Source organism: Schistosoma haematobium (assembly GCF_000699445.3).
Source record: "Schistosoma haematobium chromosome Unknown HiC_scaffold_414, whole genome shotgun sequence".
Taxonomy (NCBI): Eukaryota; Metazoa; Platyhelminthes; class Trematoda; order Strigeidida; family Schistosomatidae; genus Schistosoma; species Schistosoma haematobium.
This window is the reverse complement of record NW_026137111.1, coordinates 33351-52015: the sequence shown is the minus strand read 5'-3', so window position 1 is coordinate 52015 and position 18665 is coordinate 33351. Positions and strand designations below refer to the sequence as shown.

General features: G+C 37.6%; 3 protein-coding genes across 3 annotated transcripts; 1 reads left to right on the top strand and 2 right to left on the bottom strand.

Annotated features, from left to right (window-relative positions):
• Window positions 1-4300: 4300 nt before the first annotated feature.
• MS3_00007130 (uncharacterized protein) lies at window positions 4301-10597 on the bottom strand. Its single transcript, XM_051215382.1, has 2 exons — window positions 9624-10597; window positions 4301-6030 (listed from the first exon to the last, which is right to left on the bottom strand). Exons 1-2 carry the CDS (start codon window positions 10406-10408, stop codon window positions 5955-5957), a joined length of 861 nt encoding a protein of 286 aa, XP_051063968.1. The 5' UTR covers window positions 10409-10597; the 3' UTR covers window positions 4301-5954.
• Window positions 7847-9460, bottom strand: MS3_00007131 (uncharacterized protein). Its single transcript, XM_051215383.1, has one exon. The coding sequence runs from the start codon at window positions 9135-9137 to the stop codon at window positions 7851-7853; it is 1287 nt and encodes a 428-aa protein (XP_051063969.1). The 5' UTR covers window positions 9138-9460; the 3' UTR covers window positions 7847-7850.
• Window positions 10598-13718: 3121 nt separating the features above from the next.
• MS3_00010858 (uncharacterized protein) lies at window positions 13719-17719 on the top strand (the record flags this gene model as incomplete). Its single annotated transcript, XM_051219265.1, has 2 exons — window positions 13719-13763; window positions 17354-17719. 2 exons carry the CDS (start codon window positions 13719-13721, stop codon window positions 17717-17719), a joined length of 411 nt encoding a protein of 136 aa, XP_051063967.1.
• Between the last annotated feature and the right edge of the window lie 946 nt (window positions 17720-18665).

The following is an 18665-nucleotide window of genomic DNA, read 5'->3' as shown; positions in this document are numbered from 1 at the left end:
ATCAATAGTAATATTAATATATACAAGTTAAATGTTACAAATACAATAATAATTAAGGACGTTACTTAAATTGCCCAAACGTTGCGTGTTCTGATTAAGTCCAGTAATGTAAATCCACAATTATAAATGCTTGATGACTCTGAGCAGGTTGGTGAACTCTCTAGCGATATAGTCCAACGTAGGATGTGATATATTCCGATTATAGTCTATAAATGTAGATAGTATTTGATTTAAACTTCCATTAACTCAATCACAAATGAAGATAGAACGAGGAATGCGTGAGTAGTAATGTATTTGTTAACCAGCACGAATATGTCACGCTATGTAGTAGCTCAACGGAAAGTGTCTTCAAGGTCAATGACTAAAACAACACGTACAGTCATTTAATGATGAATGTACATACAGTGAAAAATTGACAAAATAAATACAAATAATATTAAAAACTATTTACAAAATAAGCTTGTTAGAGTTATTTCCACAGCCTCACACGACTCAGAATGATATAACCGACTTATGTCACACACTCACGCGTTATCTTAGTCTTCGTACCGACCGTAAGAGATCGCGCACACCACGTAGAAGCATTTCTCGTAAGCGATCTGTCTCTAGACCACGAGAGACAGATAACCCCGACTGGTGCTGGTATCATAACCAGTATGGAAAGCTTTCCAGAAATTGCAGAAAACCCTGCAATTTTCCCAACACGAAACCGACTGATTCGAAAAACAATTCGGGAAACTTCCAAGCCGGCACGCGTTAACGGCAACCGTAGCTGGCGAACAAAGCCGTCTGTTATTCGTCACAGATGTGACAACGAGAGTTCGCTACCTCGTCGACACTGGCGCAGAAGTTAGCGTTCTCCCAGTAAATCCTAACGACCGGCTTCACGAATCGACCCTAAACTTACAGGCGGCAAACGGAAAACCGATCGCTACGTATGGCAAAAGGTACGTTTACCTTAACGTGGGTTTACGCAAACCCATACACTGGATTTTCGTTGTTGCAGATGTTTCTATGCCAATCATTGGTATGGACCTTCTACAACACCACAATCTGATCATCGATACGCGCAAACGGAGGCTAGTAGACGGGAACACTAATTTGTCTGTTTGCGTAACTTCTTTTACTGGTTGTAGAGTATCCCCAGTCACAGTTAAACATATGATAGACCCACTCTATCAACCACTACTCGATAAGTACCCTGGGATACAACAAACTCAACCGAAACTACCGTGTGTAACCAGCAACGTTACACATCACATCACGACTACAGGACCACCTGTATTCTCTAAAGCACGACGACTAGCTCCTGAAAAGCTAAGGTTAGCGAAAAACGAATTCGATCACATGATGGACTTAGGAATCATACGACCGTCAAGTAGCCCATATGCATCTCCGTTGCACATGGTCCCTAAAAAGGACAGCAACGATTGGCGACCAACTGGTGACTATCGGCGATTGAACGCGAAAACCATTCCCGATCGTTACCCGTTGCCTCACATTCACGATTTGACAGCTACCTTGAAAGGTACAACTGTCTTTTCGAAAATCGACTTGGTTAAGGCGTATAACCAAATCCCTATGGCTACTGACGACATACCGAAAACAGCTATCATAACTCCTTTCGGACTCTATGAATTTTTGCGAATGCCTTTCGGTCTAAGGAATGTTGCTCAAACATTCCAAAGATTCATAGACGACGTTTTTCGAGGTCTCAACTTCGTACACGCGTATGTTGACGACTGTCTAATCGCAAGTCCGGACAGAGAAACACATCTCAAGCATCTGGATCTTGTTTTCGAACGACTTCAAAAACATGACATTACTGTAAACGTTCAGAAATGCCAATTCGGAACCGACTCGTTAGACTTTCTGGGACACACTATCGATGCTCAAGGCATTCGACCTCTTAGGACCAAAGTGGCGGCCATTCTGGATTACCCAGAACCGACCACCGTCAAGCAATTACGCACGTTCAACGGCCTGGTAAGTTTCTATAGACGTTTCATACCCAAATGCGCATTACTTATGAAACCTCTGACCGACCAACTTTGTGGAAATGCGAAATCCATTAATTTGGACGACACCGCACGAAAAGCATTTTCCACAGTTAAGGAACTGATTGCTAAAGCAACAATGCTCGCACATCAGGACACCCGAGCACCCATTAGCATCGCAGTAGACGCATCCGACTCAGCAGTCGGAGGAGTCCTACAACAATGGGTTAACAACTCCTGGCAACCCTTGGCATTTTTCTCTAGAAGGTTGCTAGACACCGAATCGAGGTACAGCACATTCGGTAGGGAACTCCTAGCTATGTATTGTGCTGTACGGCATTTCCAACACTACATCGAAGGTCGTGAATTCACTCTTTTCACGGACCATAAACCGCTCACTTTCTCGTTAAGCTCTCCTTCTGACAAGTACTCTCCCCGTGAGTCTCGACAACTGGACTACATTTCGCAGTTTACTTCAGATATTCAACACATCTCTGGAGCAAACAATGTGGTTGCAGACGCTTTATCTCGCATAACTTCCTTGAACAGTTTCCAAGGAATCGACCTTCTTAAACTCGCCGAGCTTCAAAAAGAAGACAGTGATCTTCAGCACGAGTTATCGTCCACAACACTTAAACTACGCATCAAACAGATGGGAACAGGTAAGGGAACTCTACTTTGTGACACATCTACAGGTAGGGATCGCCCAATCGTGCCGAAACATTATCGACGCAATGTCTTCAATACATTGCACAAACTTTCGCATCCAGGTGTTCGTGCAACCATCAAGCTTATAGCAGAAAGGTTTTGCTGGCCTGGAATGAATAAAGACGTGAGGGAGTGGGCACGCTCCTGTGTAAGCTGCCAAAAATCTAAGGTTATCAGACACAATAAATGTCCCTTAGGCTCGTTTAAAACTCCCGATGCTCGTTTCGACCATGTTCATTTGGATTTGGTAGGACCTTTACCAGATTCAAATGGATACTCTTATCTCTTAACCTGCGTAGACCGTTTCACTCGATGGCCAGAAGCAGTACCTATTAAGGACATCACTGCTGAAACAGTGGCCCGCACCTTCGTCGAACGATGGGTAGCAAACTTCGGCTGCCCTTCAACCATCACTATAGACCGCGGACGTCAGTTTGAATCTGATCTTTTCCGTCGTCTGACCACACTTTTAGGAACCACTCGCTTCCGAACGACTGCCTACCATCCACAAGCAAACGGGTTGGTAGAACGTTTTCACCGACAACTGAAAGCTTCGCTATCAGCTGCAAACGTTTCACAGTGGACCGACGCTCTTCCACTCGTCTTACTAGGTATCCGCAATGCAGTGAAAGCTGACATTGGATACACTGCGTCTCAACTCGTTTATGGAACGACACTTCGACTTCCAGGAGAATTCGTGGATCCTTCATCCTCTTCAATGAACATGGATCTAACCTCCTACACGAACAGGCTTACAAACGCAATGCGTTCAGTTAAACCTGCTTCCACTCGACCTCAATCAACTGATGTTTTCGTTCAACCTGGCTTACGATATAGTACACACGTTTTCATTCGTCGAGACTCGCATCGACGACCATTCGAATCAGCATACGAAGGACCCTTCAAAGTTCTTCAACGTGAATCTAAGTACTATATAGTCGATAAGAACGGAACCAACGATAGCATCAGCATCGATCGCTTAAAAGCAGCGTATTTAGAAGGAAATCCTATCTACGTGGATTTTCCTTCGGTACAATCGAACGACACGACTCCGACACTTATAATACCTCATCCGACAACCAACACACACGATAATACTTCGACAGTATCCGAAAATAAACTTAAAACGACGCGTTATGGAAGAAGGGTGAGATTTCCAGAACATTTAAACGACTATTGCACGTAAGGCACTTCTCGACATTTTATATTATTTTTTTAAAAAAAAACAATTTTAATATGCTTATATATTTTTATTTCTATTTAAAAAAAACAAAACAAAAAAACAATTTTTTTAATGCTATTACGTGTTCATGAGTTTATTTTCCATTTTTTCCGCCGACATTGTGTTTTTACGCACATACGAGTGTATTTCGACATGCACTTACATTTTTTTTTTCTTTTCCAGGACGGCTGGAAAAGAACGATGACGTTTATGAGGATCCGAAATTTTCATTGTACATTTTCTTTTTTACTATGTTGAACCTCCGTCCCATATAGTAAGGAAAGACGACCAGACGCTGCTAAATTTAGTAAGCTATCAGAAGAGTGTTTACCAACGACAAACTCGTTGGGTTTAAACTTCTGGCTGGCCACGTCTTAGGGTCGTCACTGCCCCACTAGAGGGGGAGTGATCTGTAGCGGTAAATAAATCCCTAAAATAAATAGCTCTGTAAGTTTTCGACATTGGATGCTGACCATATGTTTTAGTGGACTCATATAGCTGAAGGCGCTCGGTCAGGCATCCGCACCAGATCACGTGTGGTAACGCCGTGCTCAACATCAACCGCAATCGCTAGCCAGATTAGATCAGAGAATTCCGATATATTGGTCATCGCCAAATATACTCTTCCGATCTCCTCGACTCTGTCTTTTGATTTCTCTTGGTGGGAACGAAATATATTAGGTGTTACTGGTAGAAGCGTTGTCAAACACTGAATACCTGTGACATCATCATTGGTGAGCCCGACGTGATCTGGTACACCTAATTGCAACTGTGAGTCTGTTCCATTTTGGGATTTTTTATATATCATTGCTTATTTTTAATTTTTTTTTGAACATTGTGATTATTTTCGTGTTTTTTCATGGATATATATATATTTTCCCCTCGTTCATTATCGAAGGATCAAAAAGCGACGTCGCTATGAAAGCTTGGCCGCCACAAGCCAGTTATCCCTGTGGTGCCCCTTCCAGCCAAACAAGTTGGTGAAGCCGATTGGCCCTTCTGGGGAGGAACAGGCCACATCAAAGCACGGCACAACTACCGGGGCTAGAATAGTTGTTTCTGCAATCCTTTGGAGTTAGCCCAGTGATGAACAACTTCAGATGATACATGCACCACTTTCAAGAATTTTGTCACTTTCCATTTCAAACGTAATCGTGCCATGTATCTTTGTGGGTTACGTTGAATCACCACACAACTACCCGGACTATTATGGTTCTTTCTGCAAACTTTTGGAGTTTGCCAAATGATGAGCAACTCCGTATGATACATGCAACACTTTCGAGAAGATTTTTTGTCTTTTTCCCTTCCAAATGTAGTTGTGCTGCGTTTATCTGTGGAGTTCGTAATAAGGGTTGGGTATAGGTAGAGAGGGTGATCATTAGAAGATTCGGTTGGGGCGTAGCAACCGATAAGGTTAATAGTCTGCTTGGTAGCCTTACTGTGTATTTTAATGATAGCTATTCTGCCATCTACCTCTTCAAAATCGGTGGTAGTTATCATAGATTGGTCATTTACCAGAAAACCAACACCAGTATTTCGGTAGTCATTAATGTCTGGGTTAGAGTTATAAAAGCTTAATCCGTTGTTATCCATATCAATAATTTTAGAGGTCATTCTAGTTTCCGTGATCACTGCTATGTGGTACTTGCGTTCAGCTATTTGCTCTGCTATCTCTTGGAGTTTGCTCTCTTGTGAACAACCCCGGACATTCCATAAACCAATTTTAAGTTTTTGGTAATTTTGGGCATTTTTTTTCTTTTTTCATTCCAGGTATAATTGTGCAATGATTCTTTGTAGCTTTCGTAATCAGGGGTAGGTATAGGTAGAGAGGGTGATTAGCCCGATCTCCACCACCCGGGTTACCGCTCACGTTAGTTCATGGAATCAGTCCCATGATCCAGGAGGCACGACGAGGACGTGTGAGTCGGATTTTGCCTCCCATCCCTGTGGTGCTTCTTCCAGCCAAACTAGTTGGTGAAGCCTATTAGGCCCTTCTGGAGAAGAGGCTACATCGAAGCACGGCACAACTACCGGGGCGCCATAGCTGTTTTTGCATTATTTTTTGTCTTTGGTTTTACTTCCTGTCCGGTGATTGCTGACCACCTATGTACTACATAGCAGTGATTTATTATACCTTTTTAGTTGGTAAAGTTTTGTTGCAGCCTGGGTATGGGCATTTATTTTGTTCGTTATTGGAGTTTATTTTATTAACTTTGGTTTTGGGTTCGGCTTTAGTTAGATTATATTGTGGGTGGCATGACTGCATGTGTCTATTTAACCAACCCAACGTCTTATACGTTTTATTACAGTCAGTTAAGGGACAGCTATATTGGGACTCACTATTAGTTTTATTTTGGTGATCATTTCTAATGTGTTTGTTCATTTCTTTAATTGTAGCAAATTTTCTGTTACAGTTTGCATTTTGGCATACATGGTTCAGCTGTCGTTTCCCTGTTATTTTTGGAAAGTGATCTTGATATGCGTTTATTTTAACCTTGTTGGGTTGGTTTATCCAGTTATTAGGAAGGCGCTCACCCATTTCTTTAATGTCTTGAAATAGTTGTCTTAGCCAGTTTTTAGTATGGGCCTTCCTATTGTTGCACTGATTTTCAAAGTTACTATATAAAGACCTCACCATTAGGTTATTTGATCTTTTATGCGCTACATACCACAAGTTTAGTCTGTTTTGCATGATTTTACTGGCTAGGTTTGGTAAGTTTATTTTAAGTTTAAGTTGCTCAACGGTATATTGTTTTCTATCATTTATATTTAGAATTATCCGTCTTACTGTATTTAACACCGCTTCTAGTCTAGACCAATCTTGCTTTCTTAGTACTATTGATTCTAGACCATATGTAAGAATGGGGATTATTGAGGAATTCACCATCTTGGCTTTGGTATCAAGGTTGAGTTCTTTAGATTTAAGTATTGGTTTAATTTTAATTATTGCATTTTTGCTTTTTCTATATTATAGGTGATAGCACTATCCGGAGTACCTTTGTTATTTATGGTAGATCCGAGATAGTGGAAGGATTCTACTTCTTCGGTATCCTTGTTGTTTATTTTGACATTTGATGTAATAGCTTTTTTATTTATTATCATATATTTAGTCTTGGGGATTGATATCTCCATACCAATATTGGTTAAGTATTGTTGTAGGTGGTTTAAGGCTTTGGTAGCCTCCTCCGTTGTGTTAGTGATTAAACATAAATCGTCTGCATATTCTAAATGTTTAATTGTCCAAATCTTGTTATATTGGTCTTTAAGAGTCACTCCTTTTAGGGTTTTGTTTATCGTTTGTTCTAATATTTTTGAAAGACTAAGTTAAAAATAACCGGACCTTCTTTACTGCCCTGTCTCACTCCCCTTCTCATCGTGAAGTTTAGTTCTGAATTTTTAGATAACCCTTGGGGTCATCTAATAGTTTGGTTAAACAGGAGTTTATATTTTTGAGGGGCATAGTTTATTTAGAGTAATTAGGATTATTTGTTTGGGTATCGTATCAAACGCTTTAGTTAAGTCCACAAAGGTGAGGACTATAGTACTATTTGTATCTATAGAGGATTGAATTATATGTCTTAAGGTCGTTATTGCTTGGACTGTGGACAGATTTTTTCTGAAACCAAATTGGGTTATTGGGAGATATTTATCTATTAGTTGGACAAGTCTATTGCAGATTATGCCTGCAAATAGCTTTCCTATCGTATCTAGTAAGAAGATACTTCTATAGTTGTTCGGATCGGATCTTAAACCTTTATTTTTATATATACTTATTACATTTGCATCTATCCAGTGGTCTGGCATAGTACATGGATTTTTCCATATCTGATTCATGATTTTCAGTAGTATGTTATTTAGTTTATCACCACCTTGCTTTATCATTTCGCTAGTTATTCCATTACTGCCAGGCGTAGTTTGATTTTTCATTTTTTTAAACTTTGATTTATTTCATTTATAGTAAGTTCAGAGTCGTTGGTGGTTTTTACCGGCAATTGGATATTATCTTGGTTTAGTTTAGCATTGAATAGGTTTTGGTAGTGATATTGGAGATCACTATCTTTAATTTGATGAGCTCTTTTAGCTTTGTATGAGTGGTTTCGTATAGTAGCCAGTATATCATCTACCATTTTGTATGCTAAGTGCAGGTCATGCTTTTTAAAGTATGTGTTCATCTCATTCATTTTATCTTTGATATACTGGTCTTTAGCTAGTTTAATCTTATTATTCACTATTTTACTAGCTTGCATATAAAGGCTTTTATTAGCAGCTGTAGGGTTATTTAGCCACTTTAGTCTTAATTGTCTTCTATGTTTAATTTCGTCTATTAATAGATTGCTTATGTTATATTGCCATCTCTTGGTGGCCGACTTATATGGGATAGCAGCTTTGTTAGCTGCTTGAGTTATGGCTCTTTCTACTTGGTTTAGTTGGCATTTATTTTGGAGTAAGGTATTTAGTATCTTCGGGTAGTCTGGAGTCAAGGCGTGAATCGCCTTACTCTGTTTTCTTTTGGGTTTACTTTTATCATTAGAAGTCTTATTATTATTTAGATACTTTAGTTTCAGTATGGTTGTGATCATATAGTGATCTGTGTTTGCTTCCATAGAACAGCTGTTATGAATATCACAGACCAGTAGTTTTGAATTATTTTCTGTTATCACTAGATCTATGATATGTCCCATTTGGGTCTTCGGATGTACCCAGGTGTGGGTCCTGCGTTCTGGTTTAGTGATGAACGAGTTCATTACTCTCAGGTTTAAAGTTTTACATAGGTTTATTAGTTTCATGCCAATTTCTGATGTCTCAGTTTCAAGTTTAATAGCTTTCCCTATAATGTTAGGGTAGTAGGTATGAAGGTCCTGGCTTAGCCTGCAATTATAGTCTCCCAGGATGAGTATAGGAAGTTTATTTAGTTTAAGCTTTTTAATTGTGTCTTTTAGCTTAAGATAGAATTTTTCTTTACTAACTTCATCATTAGAAGATTCGGTTGGGGCGTAGCAACCGATAAGGTTAATAGTCTGCTTGGTAGCCTTACTGTGTATTTTAATGATAGCTATTCTGCCATCTACCTCTTCAAAATCGGTGGTAGTTATCATAGATTGGTCATTTACCAGAAAACCAACACCAGTATTTCGGTAGTCATTAATGTCTGGGTTAGAGTTATAAAAGCTTAATCCGTTGTTATCCATATCAATAATTTTAGAGGTCATTCTAGTTTCCGTGATCACTGCTATGTGGTACTTGCGTTCAGCTATTTGCTCTGCTATCTCTTGGAGTTTGCTCTCTTGTGAACAACCCCGGACATTCCATAAACCAATTTTAAGTTTTTGGTAATTTTGGGCATTTTTTTCTTTTTCATCCAGGTATAATTGTGCAATGATTCTTTGTAGCTTTCGTAATCAGGGGTAGGTATAGGTAGAGAGGGTGATTAGCCCGATCTCCACCACCCGGGTTACCGCTCACGTTAGTTCATGGAATCAGTCCCATGATCCAGGAGGCACGACGAGGACGTGTGAGTCGGATTTTGCCTCCCATCCCTGTGGTGCTTCTTCCAGCCAAACTAGTTGGTGAAGCCTATTAGGCCCTTCTGGAGAAGAGGCTACATCGAAGCACGGCACAACTACCGGGGCGCCATAGCTGTTTTTGCATTATTTTTTGTCTTTGGTTTTACTTCCTGTCCGGTGATTGCTGACCACCTATGTACTACATAGCAGTGATTTATTATACCTTTTTTAGTTGGTAAAGTTTTGTTGCAGCCTGGGTATGGGCATTTATTTTGTTCGTTATTGGAGTTTATTTTATTAACTTTGGTTTTGGGTTCGGCTTTAGTTAGATTATATTGTGGGTGGCATGACTGCATGTGTCTATTTAACCAACCCAACGTCTTATACGTTTTATTACAGTCAGTTAAGGGACAGCTATATTGGGACTCACTATTAGTTTTATTTTGGTGATCATTTCTAATGTGTTTGTTCATTTCTTTAATTGTAGCAAATTTTCTGTTACAGTTTGCATTTTGGCATACATGGTTCAGCTGTCGTTTCCCTGTTATTTTTGGAAAGTGATCTTGATATGCGTTTATTTTAACCTTGTTGGGTTGGTTTATCCAGTTATTAGGAAGGCGCTCACCCATTTCTTTAATGTCTTGAAATAGTTGTCTTAGCCAGTTTTTAGTATGGGCCTTCCTATTGTTGCACTGATTTTCAAAGTTACTATATAAAGACCTCACCATTAGGTTATTTGATCTTTTATGCGCTACATACCACAAGTTTAGTCTGTTTTGCATGATTTTACTGGCTAGGTTTGGTAAGTTTATTTTAAGTTTAAGTTGCTCAACGGTATATTGTTTTCTATCATTTATATTTAGAATTATCCGTCTTACTGTATTTAACACCGCTTCTAGTCTAGACCAATCTTGCTTTCTTAGTACTATTGATTCTAGACCATATGTAAGAATGGGGATTATTGAGGAATTCACCATCTTGGCTTTGGTATCAAGGTTGAGTTCTTTAGATTTAAGTATTGGTTTAATTTTAATTATTGCATTTTTGCTTTTTCTATATTATAGGTGATAGCACTATCCGGAGTACCTTTGTTATTTATGGTAGATCCGAGATAGTGGAAGGATTCTACTTCTTCGGTATCCTTGTTGTTTATTTTGACATTTGATGTAATAGCTTTTTATTTATTATCATATATTTAGTCTTGGGGATTGATATCTCCATACCAATATTGGTTAAGTATTGTTGTAGGTGGTTTAAGGCTTTGGTAGCCTCCTCCGTTGTGTTAGTGATTAAACATAAATCGTCTGCATATTCTAAATGTTTAATTGTCCAAATCTTGTTATATTGGTCTTTAAGAGTCACTCCTTTTAGGGTTTTGTTTATCGTTCTAATATTTTTTGAAAGACTAAGTTAAAGATAACCGGACCTTCTTTACTGCCCTGTCTCACTCCCCTTCTCATCGTGAAGTTTAGTTCTGAATTTTTAGATAACCCTTGGGGTCATCTAATAGTTTGGTTAAACAGGAGTTTATATTTTTGAGGGGCATAGTTTATTTAGAGTAATTAGGATTATTTGTTTGGGTATCGTATCAAACGCTTTAGTTAAGTCCACAAAGGTGAGGACTATAGTACTATTTGTATCTATAGAGGATTGAATTATATGTCTTAAGGTCGTTATTGCTTGGACTGTGGACAGATTTTTTCTGAAACCAAATTGGGTTATTGGGAGATATTTATCTATTAGTTGGACAAGTCTATTGCAGATTATGCCTGCAAATAGCTTTCCTATCGTATCTAGTAAGAAGATACTTCTATAGTTGTTCGGATCGGATCTTAAACCTTTATTTTTATATATACTTATTACATTTGCATCTATCCAGTGGTCTGGCATAGTACATGGATTTTTCCATATCTGATTCATGATTTTCAGTAGTATGTTATTTAGTTTATCACCACCTTGCTTTATCATTTCGCTAGTTATTCCATTACTGCCAGGCGTAGTTTGATTTTTCATTTTTTTAAACTTTGATTTATTTCATTTATAGTAAGTTCAGAGTCGTTGGTGGTTTTTACCGGCAATTGGATATTATCTTGGTTTAGTTTAGCATTGAATAGGTTTTGGTAGTGATATTGGAGATCACTATCTTTAATTTGATGAGCTCTTTTAGCTTTGTATGAGTGGTTTCGTATAGTAGCCAGTATATCATCTACCATTTTGTATGCTAAGTGCAGGTCATGCTTTTTAAAGTATGTGTTCATCTCATTCATTTTATCTTTGATATACTGGTCTTTAGCTAGTTTAATCTTATTATTCACTATTTTACTAGCTTGCATATAAAGGCTTTTATTAGCAGCTGTAGGGTTATTTAGCCACTTTAGTCTTAATTGTCTTCTATGTTTAATTTCGTCTATTAATAGATTGCTTATGTTATATTGCCATCTCTTGGTGGCCGACTTATATGGGATAGCAGCTTTGTTAGCTGCTTGAGTTATGGCTCTTTCTACTTGGTTTAGTTGGCATTTATTTTGGAGTAAGGTATTTAGTATCTTCGGGTAGTCTGGAGTCAAGGCGTGAATCGCCTTACTCTGTTTTCTTTTGGGTTTACTTTTATCATTAGAAGTCTTATTATTATTTAGATACTTTAGTTTCAGTATGGTTGTGATCATATAGTGATCTGTGTTTGCTTCCATAGAACAGCTGTTATGAATATCACAGACCAGTAGTTTTGAATTATTTTCTGTTATCACTAGATCTATGATATGTCCTGTAGCGGTAATAAATCCCTAAAATAAATAGCTCTGTAAGTATTCGACATTGGATGCTGAACATATGTTTTAGTGGACTCATCACCAACGACTTTCAACTTACTATAAATGAAATAAATCAAAGTTTAAATAAAATGAAAAATCAAACTACGCCTGGCAGTAATGGAATAACTAGCGAAATGATAAAGCAAGGTGGTGATAAACTAAATAACATACTACTGAAAATCATGAATCAGATATGGAAAAATCCATGTACTATGCCAGACCACTGGATAGATGCAAATGTAATAAGTATATATAAAAATAAAGGTTTAAGATCCGATCCGAACAACTATAGAAGTATCTTCTTACTAGATACGATAGGAAAACTATTTGCAGGCATAATCTGCAATAGACTTGTCCAACTAATAGATAAATATCTCCCAATAACCCAATTTGGTTTCAGAAAAAAATCTGTCCACAGTCCAAGCAATAACGACCTTAAGACATATAATTCAATCCTCTATAGATACAAATAGTACTATAGTCCTCACCTTTGTGGACTTAACTAAAGCGTTTGATACGATACCCAAACAAATAATCCTAATTACTCTAAATAAACTATGCCCCTCAAAAATATAAACTCCTGTTTAACCAAACTATTAGATGACCCCAAGGGTTATCTAAAAATTCAGAACTAAACTTCACGATGAGAAGGGGAGTGAGACAGGGCAGTAAAGAAGGTCCGGTTATCTTTAACTTAGTCTTTCAAAAATATTAGAACAAACGATAAACAAAACCCTAAAAGGAGTGACTCTTAAAGACCAATATAACAAGATTTGGACAATTAAACATTTAGAATATGCAGACGATTTATGTTTAATCACTAACACAACGGAGGAGGCTACCAAAGCCTTAAACCACCTACAACAATACTTAACCAATATTGGTATGGAGATATCAATCCCCAAGACTAAATATATGATAATAAATAAAAAGCTATTACATCAAATGTCAAAATAAACAACAAGGATACCGAAGAAGTAGAATCCTTCCACTATCTCGGATCTACCATAAATAACAAAGGTACTCCGGATAGTGCTATCACCTATAATATAGAAAAAGCAAAAATGCAATAATTAAAATTAAACCAATACTTAAATCTAAAGAACTCAACCTTGATACCAAAGCCAAGATGGTGAATTCCTCAATAATCCCCATTCTTACATATGGTCTAGAATCAATAGTACTAAGAAAGCAAGATTGGTCTAGACTAGAAGCGGTGTTAAATACAGTAAGACGGATAATTCTAAATATAAATGATAGAAAACAATATACCGTTGAGCAACTTAAACTTAAAATAAACTTACCAAACCTAGCCAGTAAAATCATGCAAAACAGACTAAACTTGTGGTATGTAGCGCATAAAAGATCAAATAACCTAATGGTGAGGTCTTTATATAGTAACTTTGAAAATCAGTGCAACAATAGGAAGGCCCATACTAAAAACTGGCTAAGACAACTATTTCAAGACATTAAAGAAATGGGTGAGCGCCTTCCTAATAACTGGATAAACCAACCCAACAAGGTTAAAATAAACGCATATCAAGATCACTTTCCAAAAATAACAGGGAAACGACAGCTGAACCATGTATGCCAAAATGCAAACTGTAACAGAAAATTTGCTACAATTAAAGAAATGAACAAACACATTAGAAATGATCACCAAAATAAAACTAATAGTGAGTCCCAATATAGCTGTCCCTTAACTGACTGTAATAAAACGTATAAGACGTTGGGTTGGTTAAATAGACACATGCAGTCATGCCACCCACAATATAATCTAACTAAAGCCGAACCCAAAACCAAAGTTAATAAAATAAACTCCAATAACGAACAAAATAAATGCCCATACCCAGGCTGCAACAAAACTTTACCAACTAAAAAAGGTATAATAAATCACTGCTATGTAGTACATAGGTGGTCAGCAATCACCGGACAGGAAGTAAAACCAAAGACAAAAATAATGCAAAAACAGCTATGGCGCCCCGGTAGTTGTGCCGTGCTTCGATGTAGCCTCTTCTCCAGAAGGGCCTAATAGGCTTCACCAACTAGTTTGGCTGGAAGAAGCACCACAGGGATGGGAGGCAAAATCCGACTCACACGTCCTCGTCGTGCCTCCTGGATCATGGGACTGATTCCATGAACTAACGTGAGCGGTAACCCGGGTGGTGGAGATCGGGCTAATCACCCTCTCTACCTATACCTACCCCTGATTACGAAAGCTACAAAGAATCATTGCACAATTATACCTGGAATGAAAAAAGAAAAAATGCCCAAAATTACCAAAAACTTAAAATTGGTTTATGGAATGTCCGGGGTTGTTCACAAGAGAGCAAACTCCAAGAGATAGCAGAGCAAATAGCTGAACGCAAGTACCACATAGCAGTGATCACGGAAACTAGAATGACCTCTAAAATTATTGATATGGATAACAACGGATTAAGCTTTTATAACTCTAACCTAGACATTAATGACTACCGAAATACTGGTGTTGGTTTTCTGGTAAATGACCAATCTATGATAACTACCACCGATTTTGAAGAGGTAGATGGCAGAATAGCTATCATTAAAATACACAGTAAGGCTACCAAGCAGACTATTAACCTTATCGGTTGCTACGCCCCAACCGAATCTTCTAATGATGAAGTTAGTAAAGAAAAATTCTATCTTAAGCTAAAAGACACAATTAAAAAGCTTAAACTAAATAAACTTCCTATACTCATCCTGGGAGACTATAATTGCAGGCTAAGCCAGGACCTTCATACCTACTACCCTAACATTATAGGGAAAGCTATTAAACTTGAAACTGAGACATCAGAAATTGGCATGAAACTAATAAACCTATGTAAAACTTTAAACCTGAGAGTAATGAACTCGTTCATCACTAAACCAGAACGCAGGACCCACACCTGGGTACATCCGAAGACCCAAATGGGACATATCATAGATCTAGTGATAACAGAAAATAATTCAAAACTACTGGTCTGTGATATTCATAACAGCTGTTCTATGGAAGCAAACACAGATCACTATATGATCACAACCATACTGAAACTAAAGTATCTAAATAATAATAAGACTTCTAATGATAAAAGTAAACCCAAAAGAAAACAGAGTAAGGCGATTCACGCCTTGACTCCAGACTACCCGAAGATACTAAATACCTTACTCCAAAATAAATGCCAACTAAACCAAGTAGAAAGAGCCATAACTCAAGCAGCTAACAAAGCTGCTATCCCATATAAGTCGGCCACCAAGAGATGGCAATATAACATAAGCAATCTATTAATAGACGAAATTAAACATAGAAGACAATTAAGACTAAAGTGGCTAAATAACCCTACAGCTGCTAATAAAAGCCTTTATATGCAAGCTAGTAAAATAGTGAATAATAAGATTAAACTAGCTAAAGACCAGTATATCAAAGATAAAATGAATGAGATGAACACATACTTTAAAAAGCATGACCTGCACTTAGCATACAAAATGGTAGATGATATACTGGCTACTATACGAAACCACTCATACAAAGCTAAAAGAGCTCATCAAATTAAAGATAGTGATCTCCAATATCACTACCAAAACCTATTCAATGCTAAACTAAACCAAGATAATATCCAATTGCCGGTAAAAACCACCAACGACTCTGAACTTACTATAAATGAAATAAATCAAAGTTTAAAAAATGAAAAATCAAACTACGCCTGGCAGTAATGGAATAACTAGCGAAATGATAAAGCAAGGTGGTGATAAACTAAATAACATACTACTGAAAATCATGAATCAGATATGGAAAAATCCATGTACTATGCCAGACCACTGGATAGATGCAAATGTAATAAGTATATATAAAAATAAAGGTTTAAGATCCGATCCGAACAACTATAGAAGTATCTTCTTACTAGATACGATAGGAAAACTATTTGCAGGCATAATCTGCAATAGACTTGTCCAACTAATAGATAAATATCTCCCAATAACCCAATTTGGTTTCAGAAAAATCTGTCCACAGTCCAAGCAATAACGACCTTAAGACATATAATTCAATCCTCTATAGATACAAATAGTACTATAGTCCTCACCTTTGTGGACTTAACTAAAGCGTTTGATACGATACCCAAACAAATAATCCTAATTACTCTAAATAAACTATGCCCTCAAAAATATAAACTCCTGTTTAACCAAACTATTAGATGACCCCAAGGGTTATCTAAAAATTCAGAACTAAACTTCACGATGAGAAGGGGAGTGAGACAGGGCAGTAAAGAAGGTCCGGTTATCTTTAACTTAGTCTTTCAAAAATATTAGAACAAACGATAAACAAAACCCTAAAAGGAGTGACTCTTAAAGACCAATATAACAAGATTTGGACAATTAAACATTTAGAATATGCAGACGATTTATGTTTAATCACTAACACAACGGAGGAGGCTACCAAAGCCTTAAACCACCTACAGCAATACTTAACCAATATTGGTATGGAGATATCAATCCCCAAGACTAAATATATGATAATAAATAAAAAGCTATTACATCAAATGTCAAAATAAACAACAAGGATACCGAAGAAGTAGAATCCTTCCACTATCTCGGATCTACCATAAATAACAAAGGTACTCCGGATAGTGCTATCACCTATAATATAGAAAAAGCAAAAATGCAATAATTAAAATTAAACCAATACTTAAATCTAAAGAACTCAACCTTGATACCAAAGCCAAGATGGTGAATTCCTCAATAATCCCCATTCTTACATATGGTCTAGAATCAATAGTACTAAGAAAGCAAGATTGGTCTAGACTAGAAGCGGTGTTAAATACAGTAAGACGGATAATTCTAAATATAAATGATAGAAAACAATATACCGTTGAGCAACTTAAACTTAAAATAAACTTACCAAACCTAGCCAGTAAAATCATGCAAAACAGACTAAACTTGTGGTATGTAGCGCATAAAAGATCAAATAACCTAATGGTGAGGTCTTTATATAGTAACTTTGAAAATCAGTGCAACAATAGGAAGGCCCATACTAAAAACTGGCTAAGACAACTATTTCAAGACATTAAAGAAATGGGTGAGCGCCTTCCTAATAACTGGATAAACCAACCCAACAAGGTTAAAATAAACGCATATCAAGATCACTTTCCAAAAATAACAGGGAAACGACAGCTGAACCATGTATGCCAAAATGCAAACTGTAACAGAAAATTTGCTACAATTAAAGAAATGAACAAACACATTAGAAATGATCACCAAAATAAAACTAATAGTGAGTCCCAATATAGCTGTCCCTTAACTGACTGTAATAAAACGTATAAGACGTTGGGTTGGTTAAATAGACACATGCAGTCATGCCACCCACAATATAATCTAACTAAAGCCGAACCCAAAACCAAAGTTAATAAAATAAACTCCAATAACGAACAAAATAAATGCCCATACCCAGGCTGCAACAAAACTTTACCAACTAAAAAGGTATAATAAATCACTGCTATGTAGTACATAGGTGGTCAGCAATCACCGGACAGGAAGTAAAACCAAAGACAAAAATAATGCAAAAACAGCTATGGCGCCCCGGTAGTTGTGCCGTGCTTCGATGTAGCCTCTTCTCCAGAAGGGCCTAATAGGCTTCACCAACTAGTTTGGCTGGAAGAAGCACCACAGGGATGGGAGGCAAAATCCGACTCACACGTCCTCGTCGTGCCTCCTGGATCATGGGACTGATTCCATGAACTAACGTGAGCGGTAACCCGGGTGGTGGAGATCGGGCTAATCACCCTCTCTACCTATACCTACCCCTGATTACGAAAGCTACAAAGAATCATTGCACAATTATACCTGGAATGAAAAAAGAAAAAAATGCCCAAAATTACCAAAAACTTAAAATTGGTTTATGGAATGTCCGGGGTTGTTCACAAGAGAGCAAACTCCAAGAGATAGCAGAGCAAATAGCTGAACGCAAGTACCACATAGCAGTGATCACGGAAACTAGAATGACCTCTAAAATTATTGATATGGATAACAACGGATTAAGCTTTTATAACTCTAACCCAGACATTAATGACTACCGAAATACTGGTGTTGGTTTTCTGGTAAATGACCAATCTATGATAACTACCACCGATTTTGAAGAGGTAGATGGCAGAATAGCTATCATTAAAATACACAGTAAGGCTACCAAGCAGACTATTAACCTTATCGGTTGCTACGCCCCAACCGAATCTTCTAATGATCACCCTCTCTACCTATACCCAACCCTTATTACGAACTCCACAGATAAACGCAGCACAACTACATTTGGAAGGGAAAAAGACAAAAATCTTCTCGAAAGTGTTGCATGTATCATACGGAGTTGCTCATCATTTGGCAAACTCCAAAAGTTTGCAGAAAGAACCATAATAGTCCGGGTAGTTGTGTGGTGATTCAA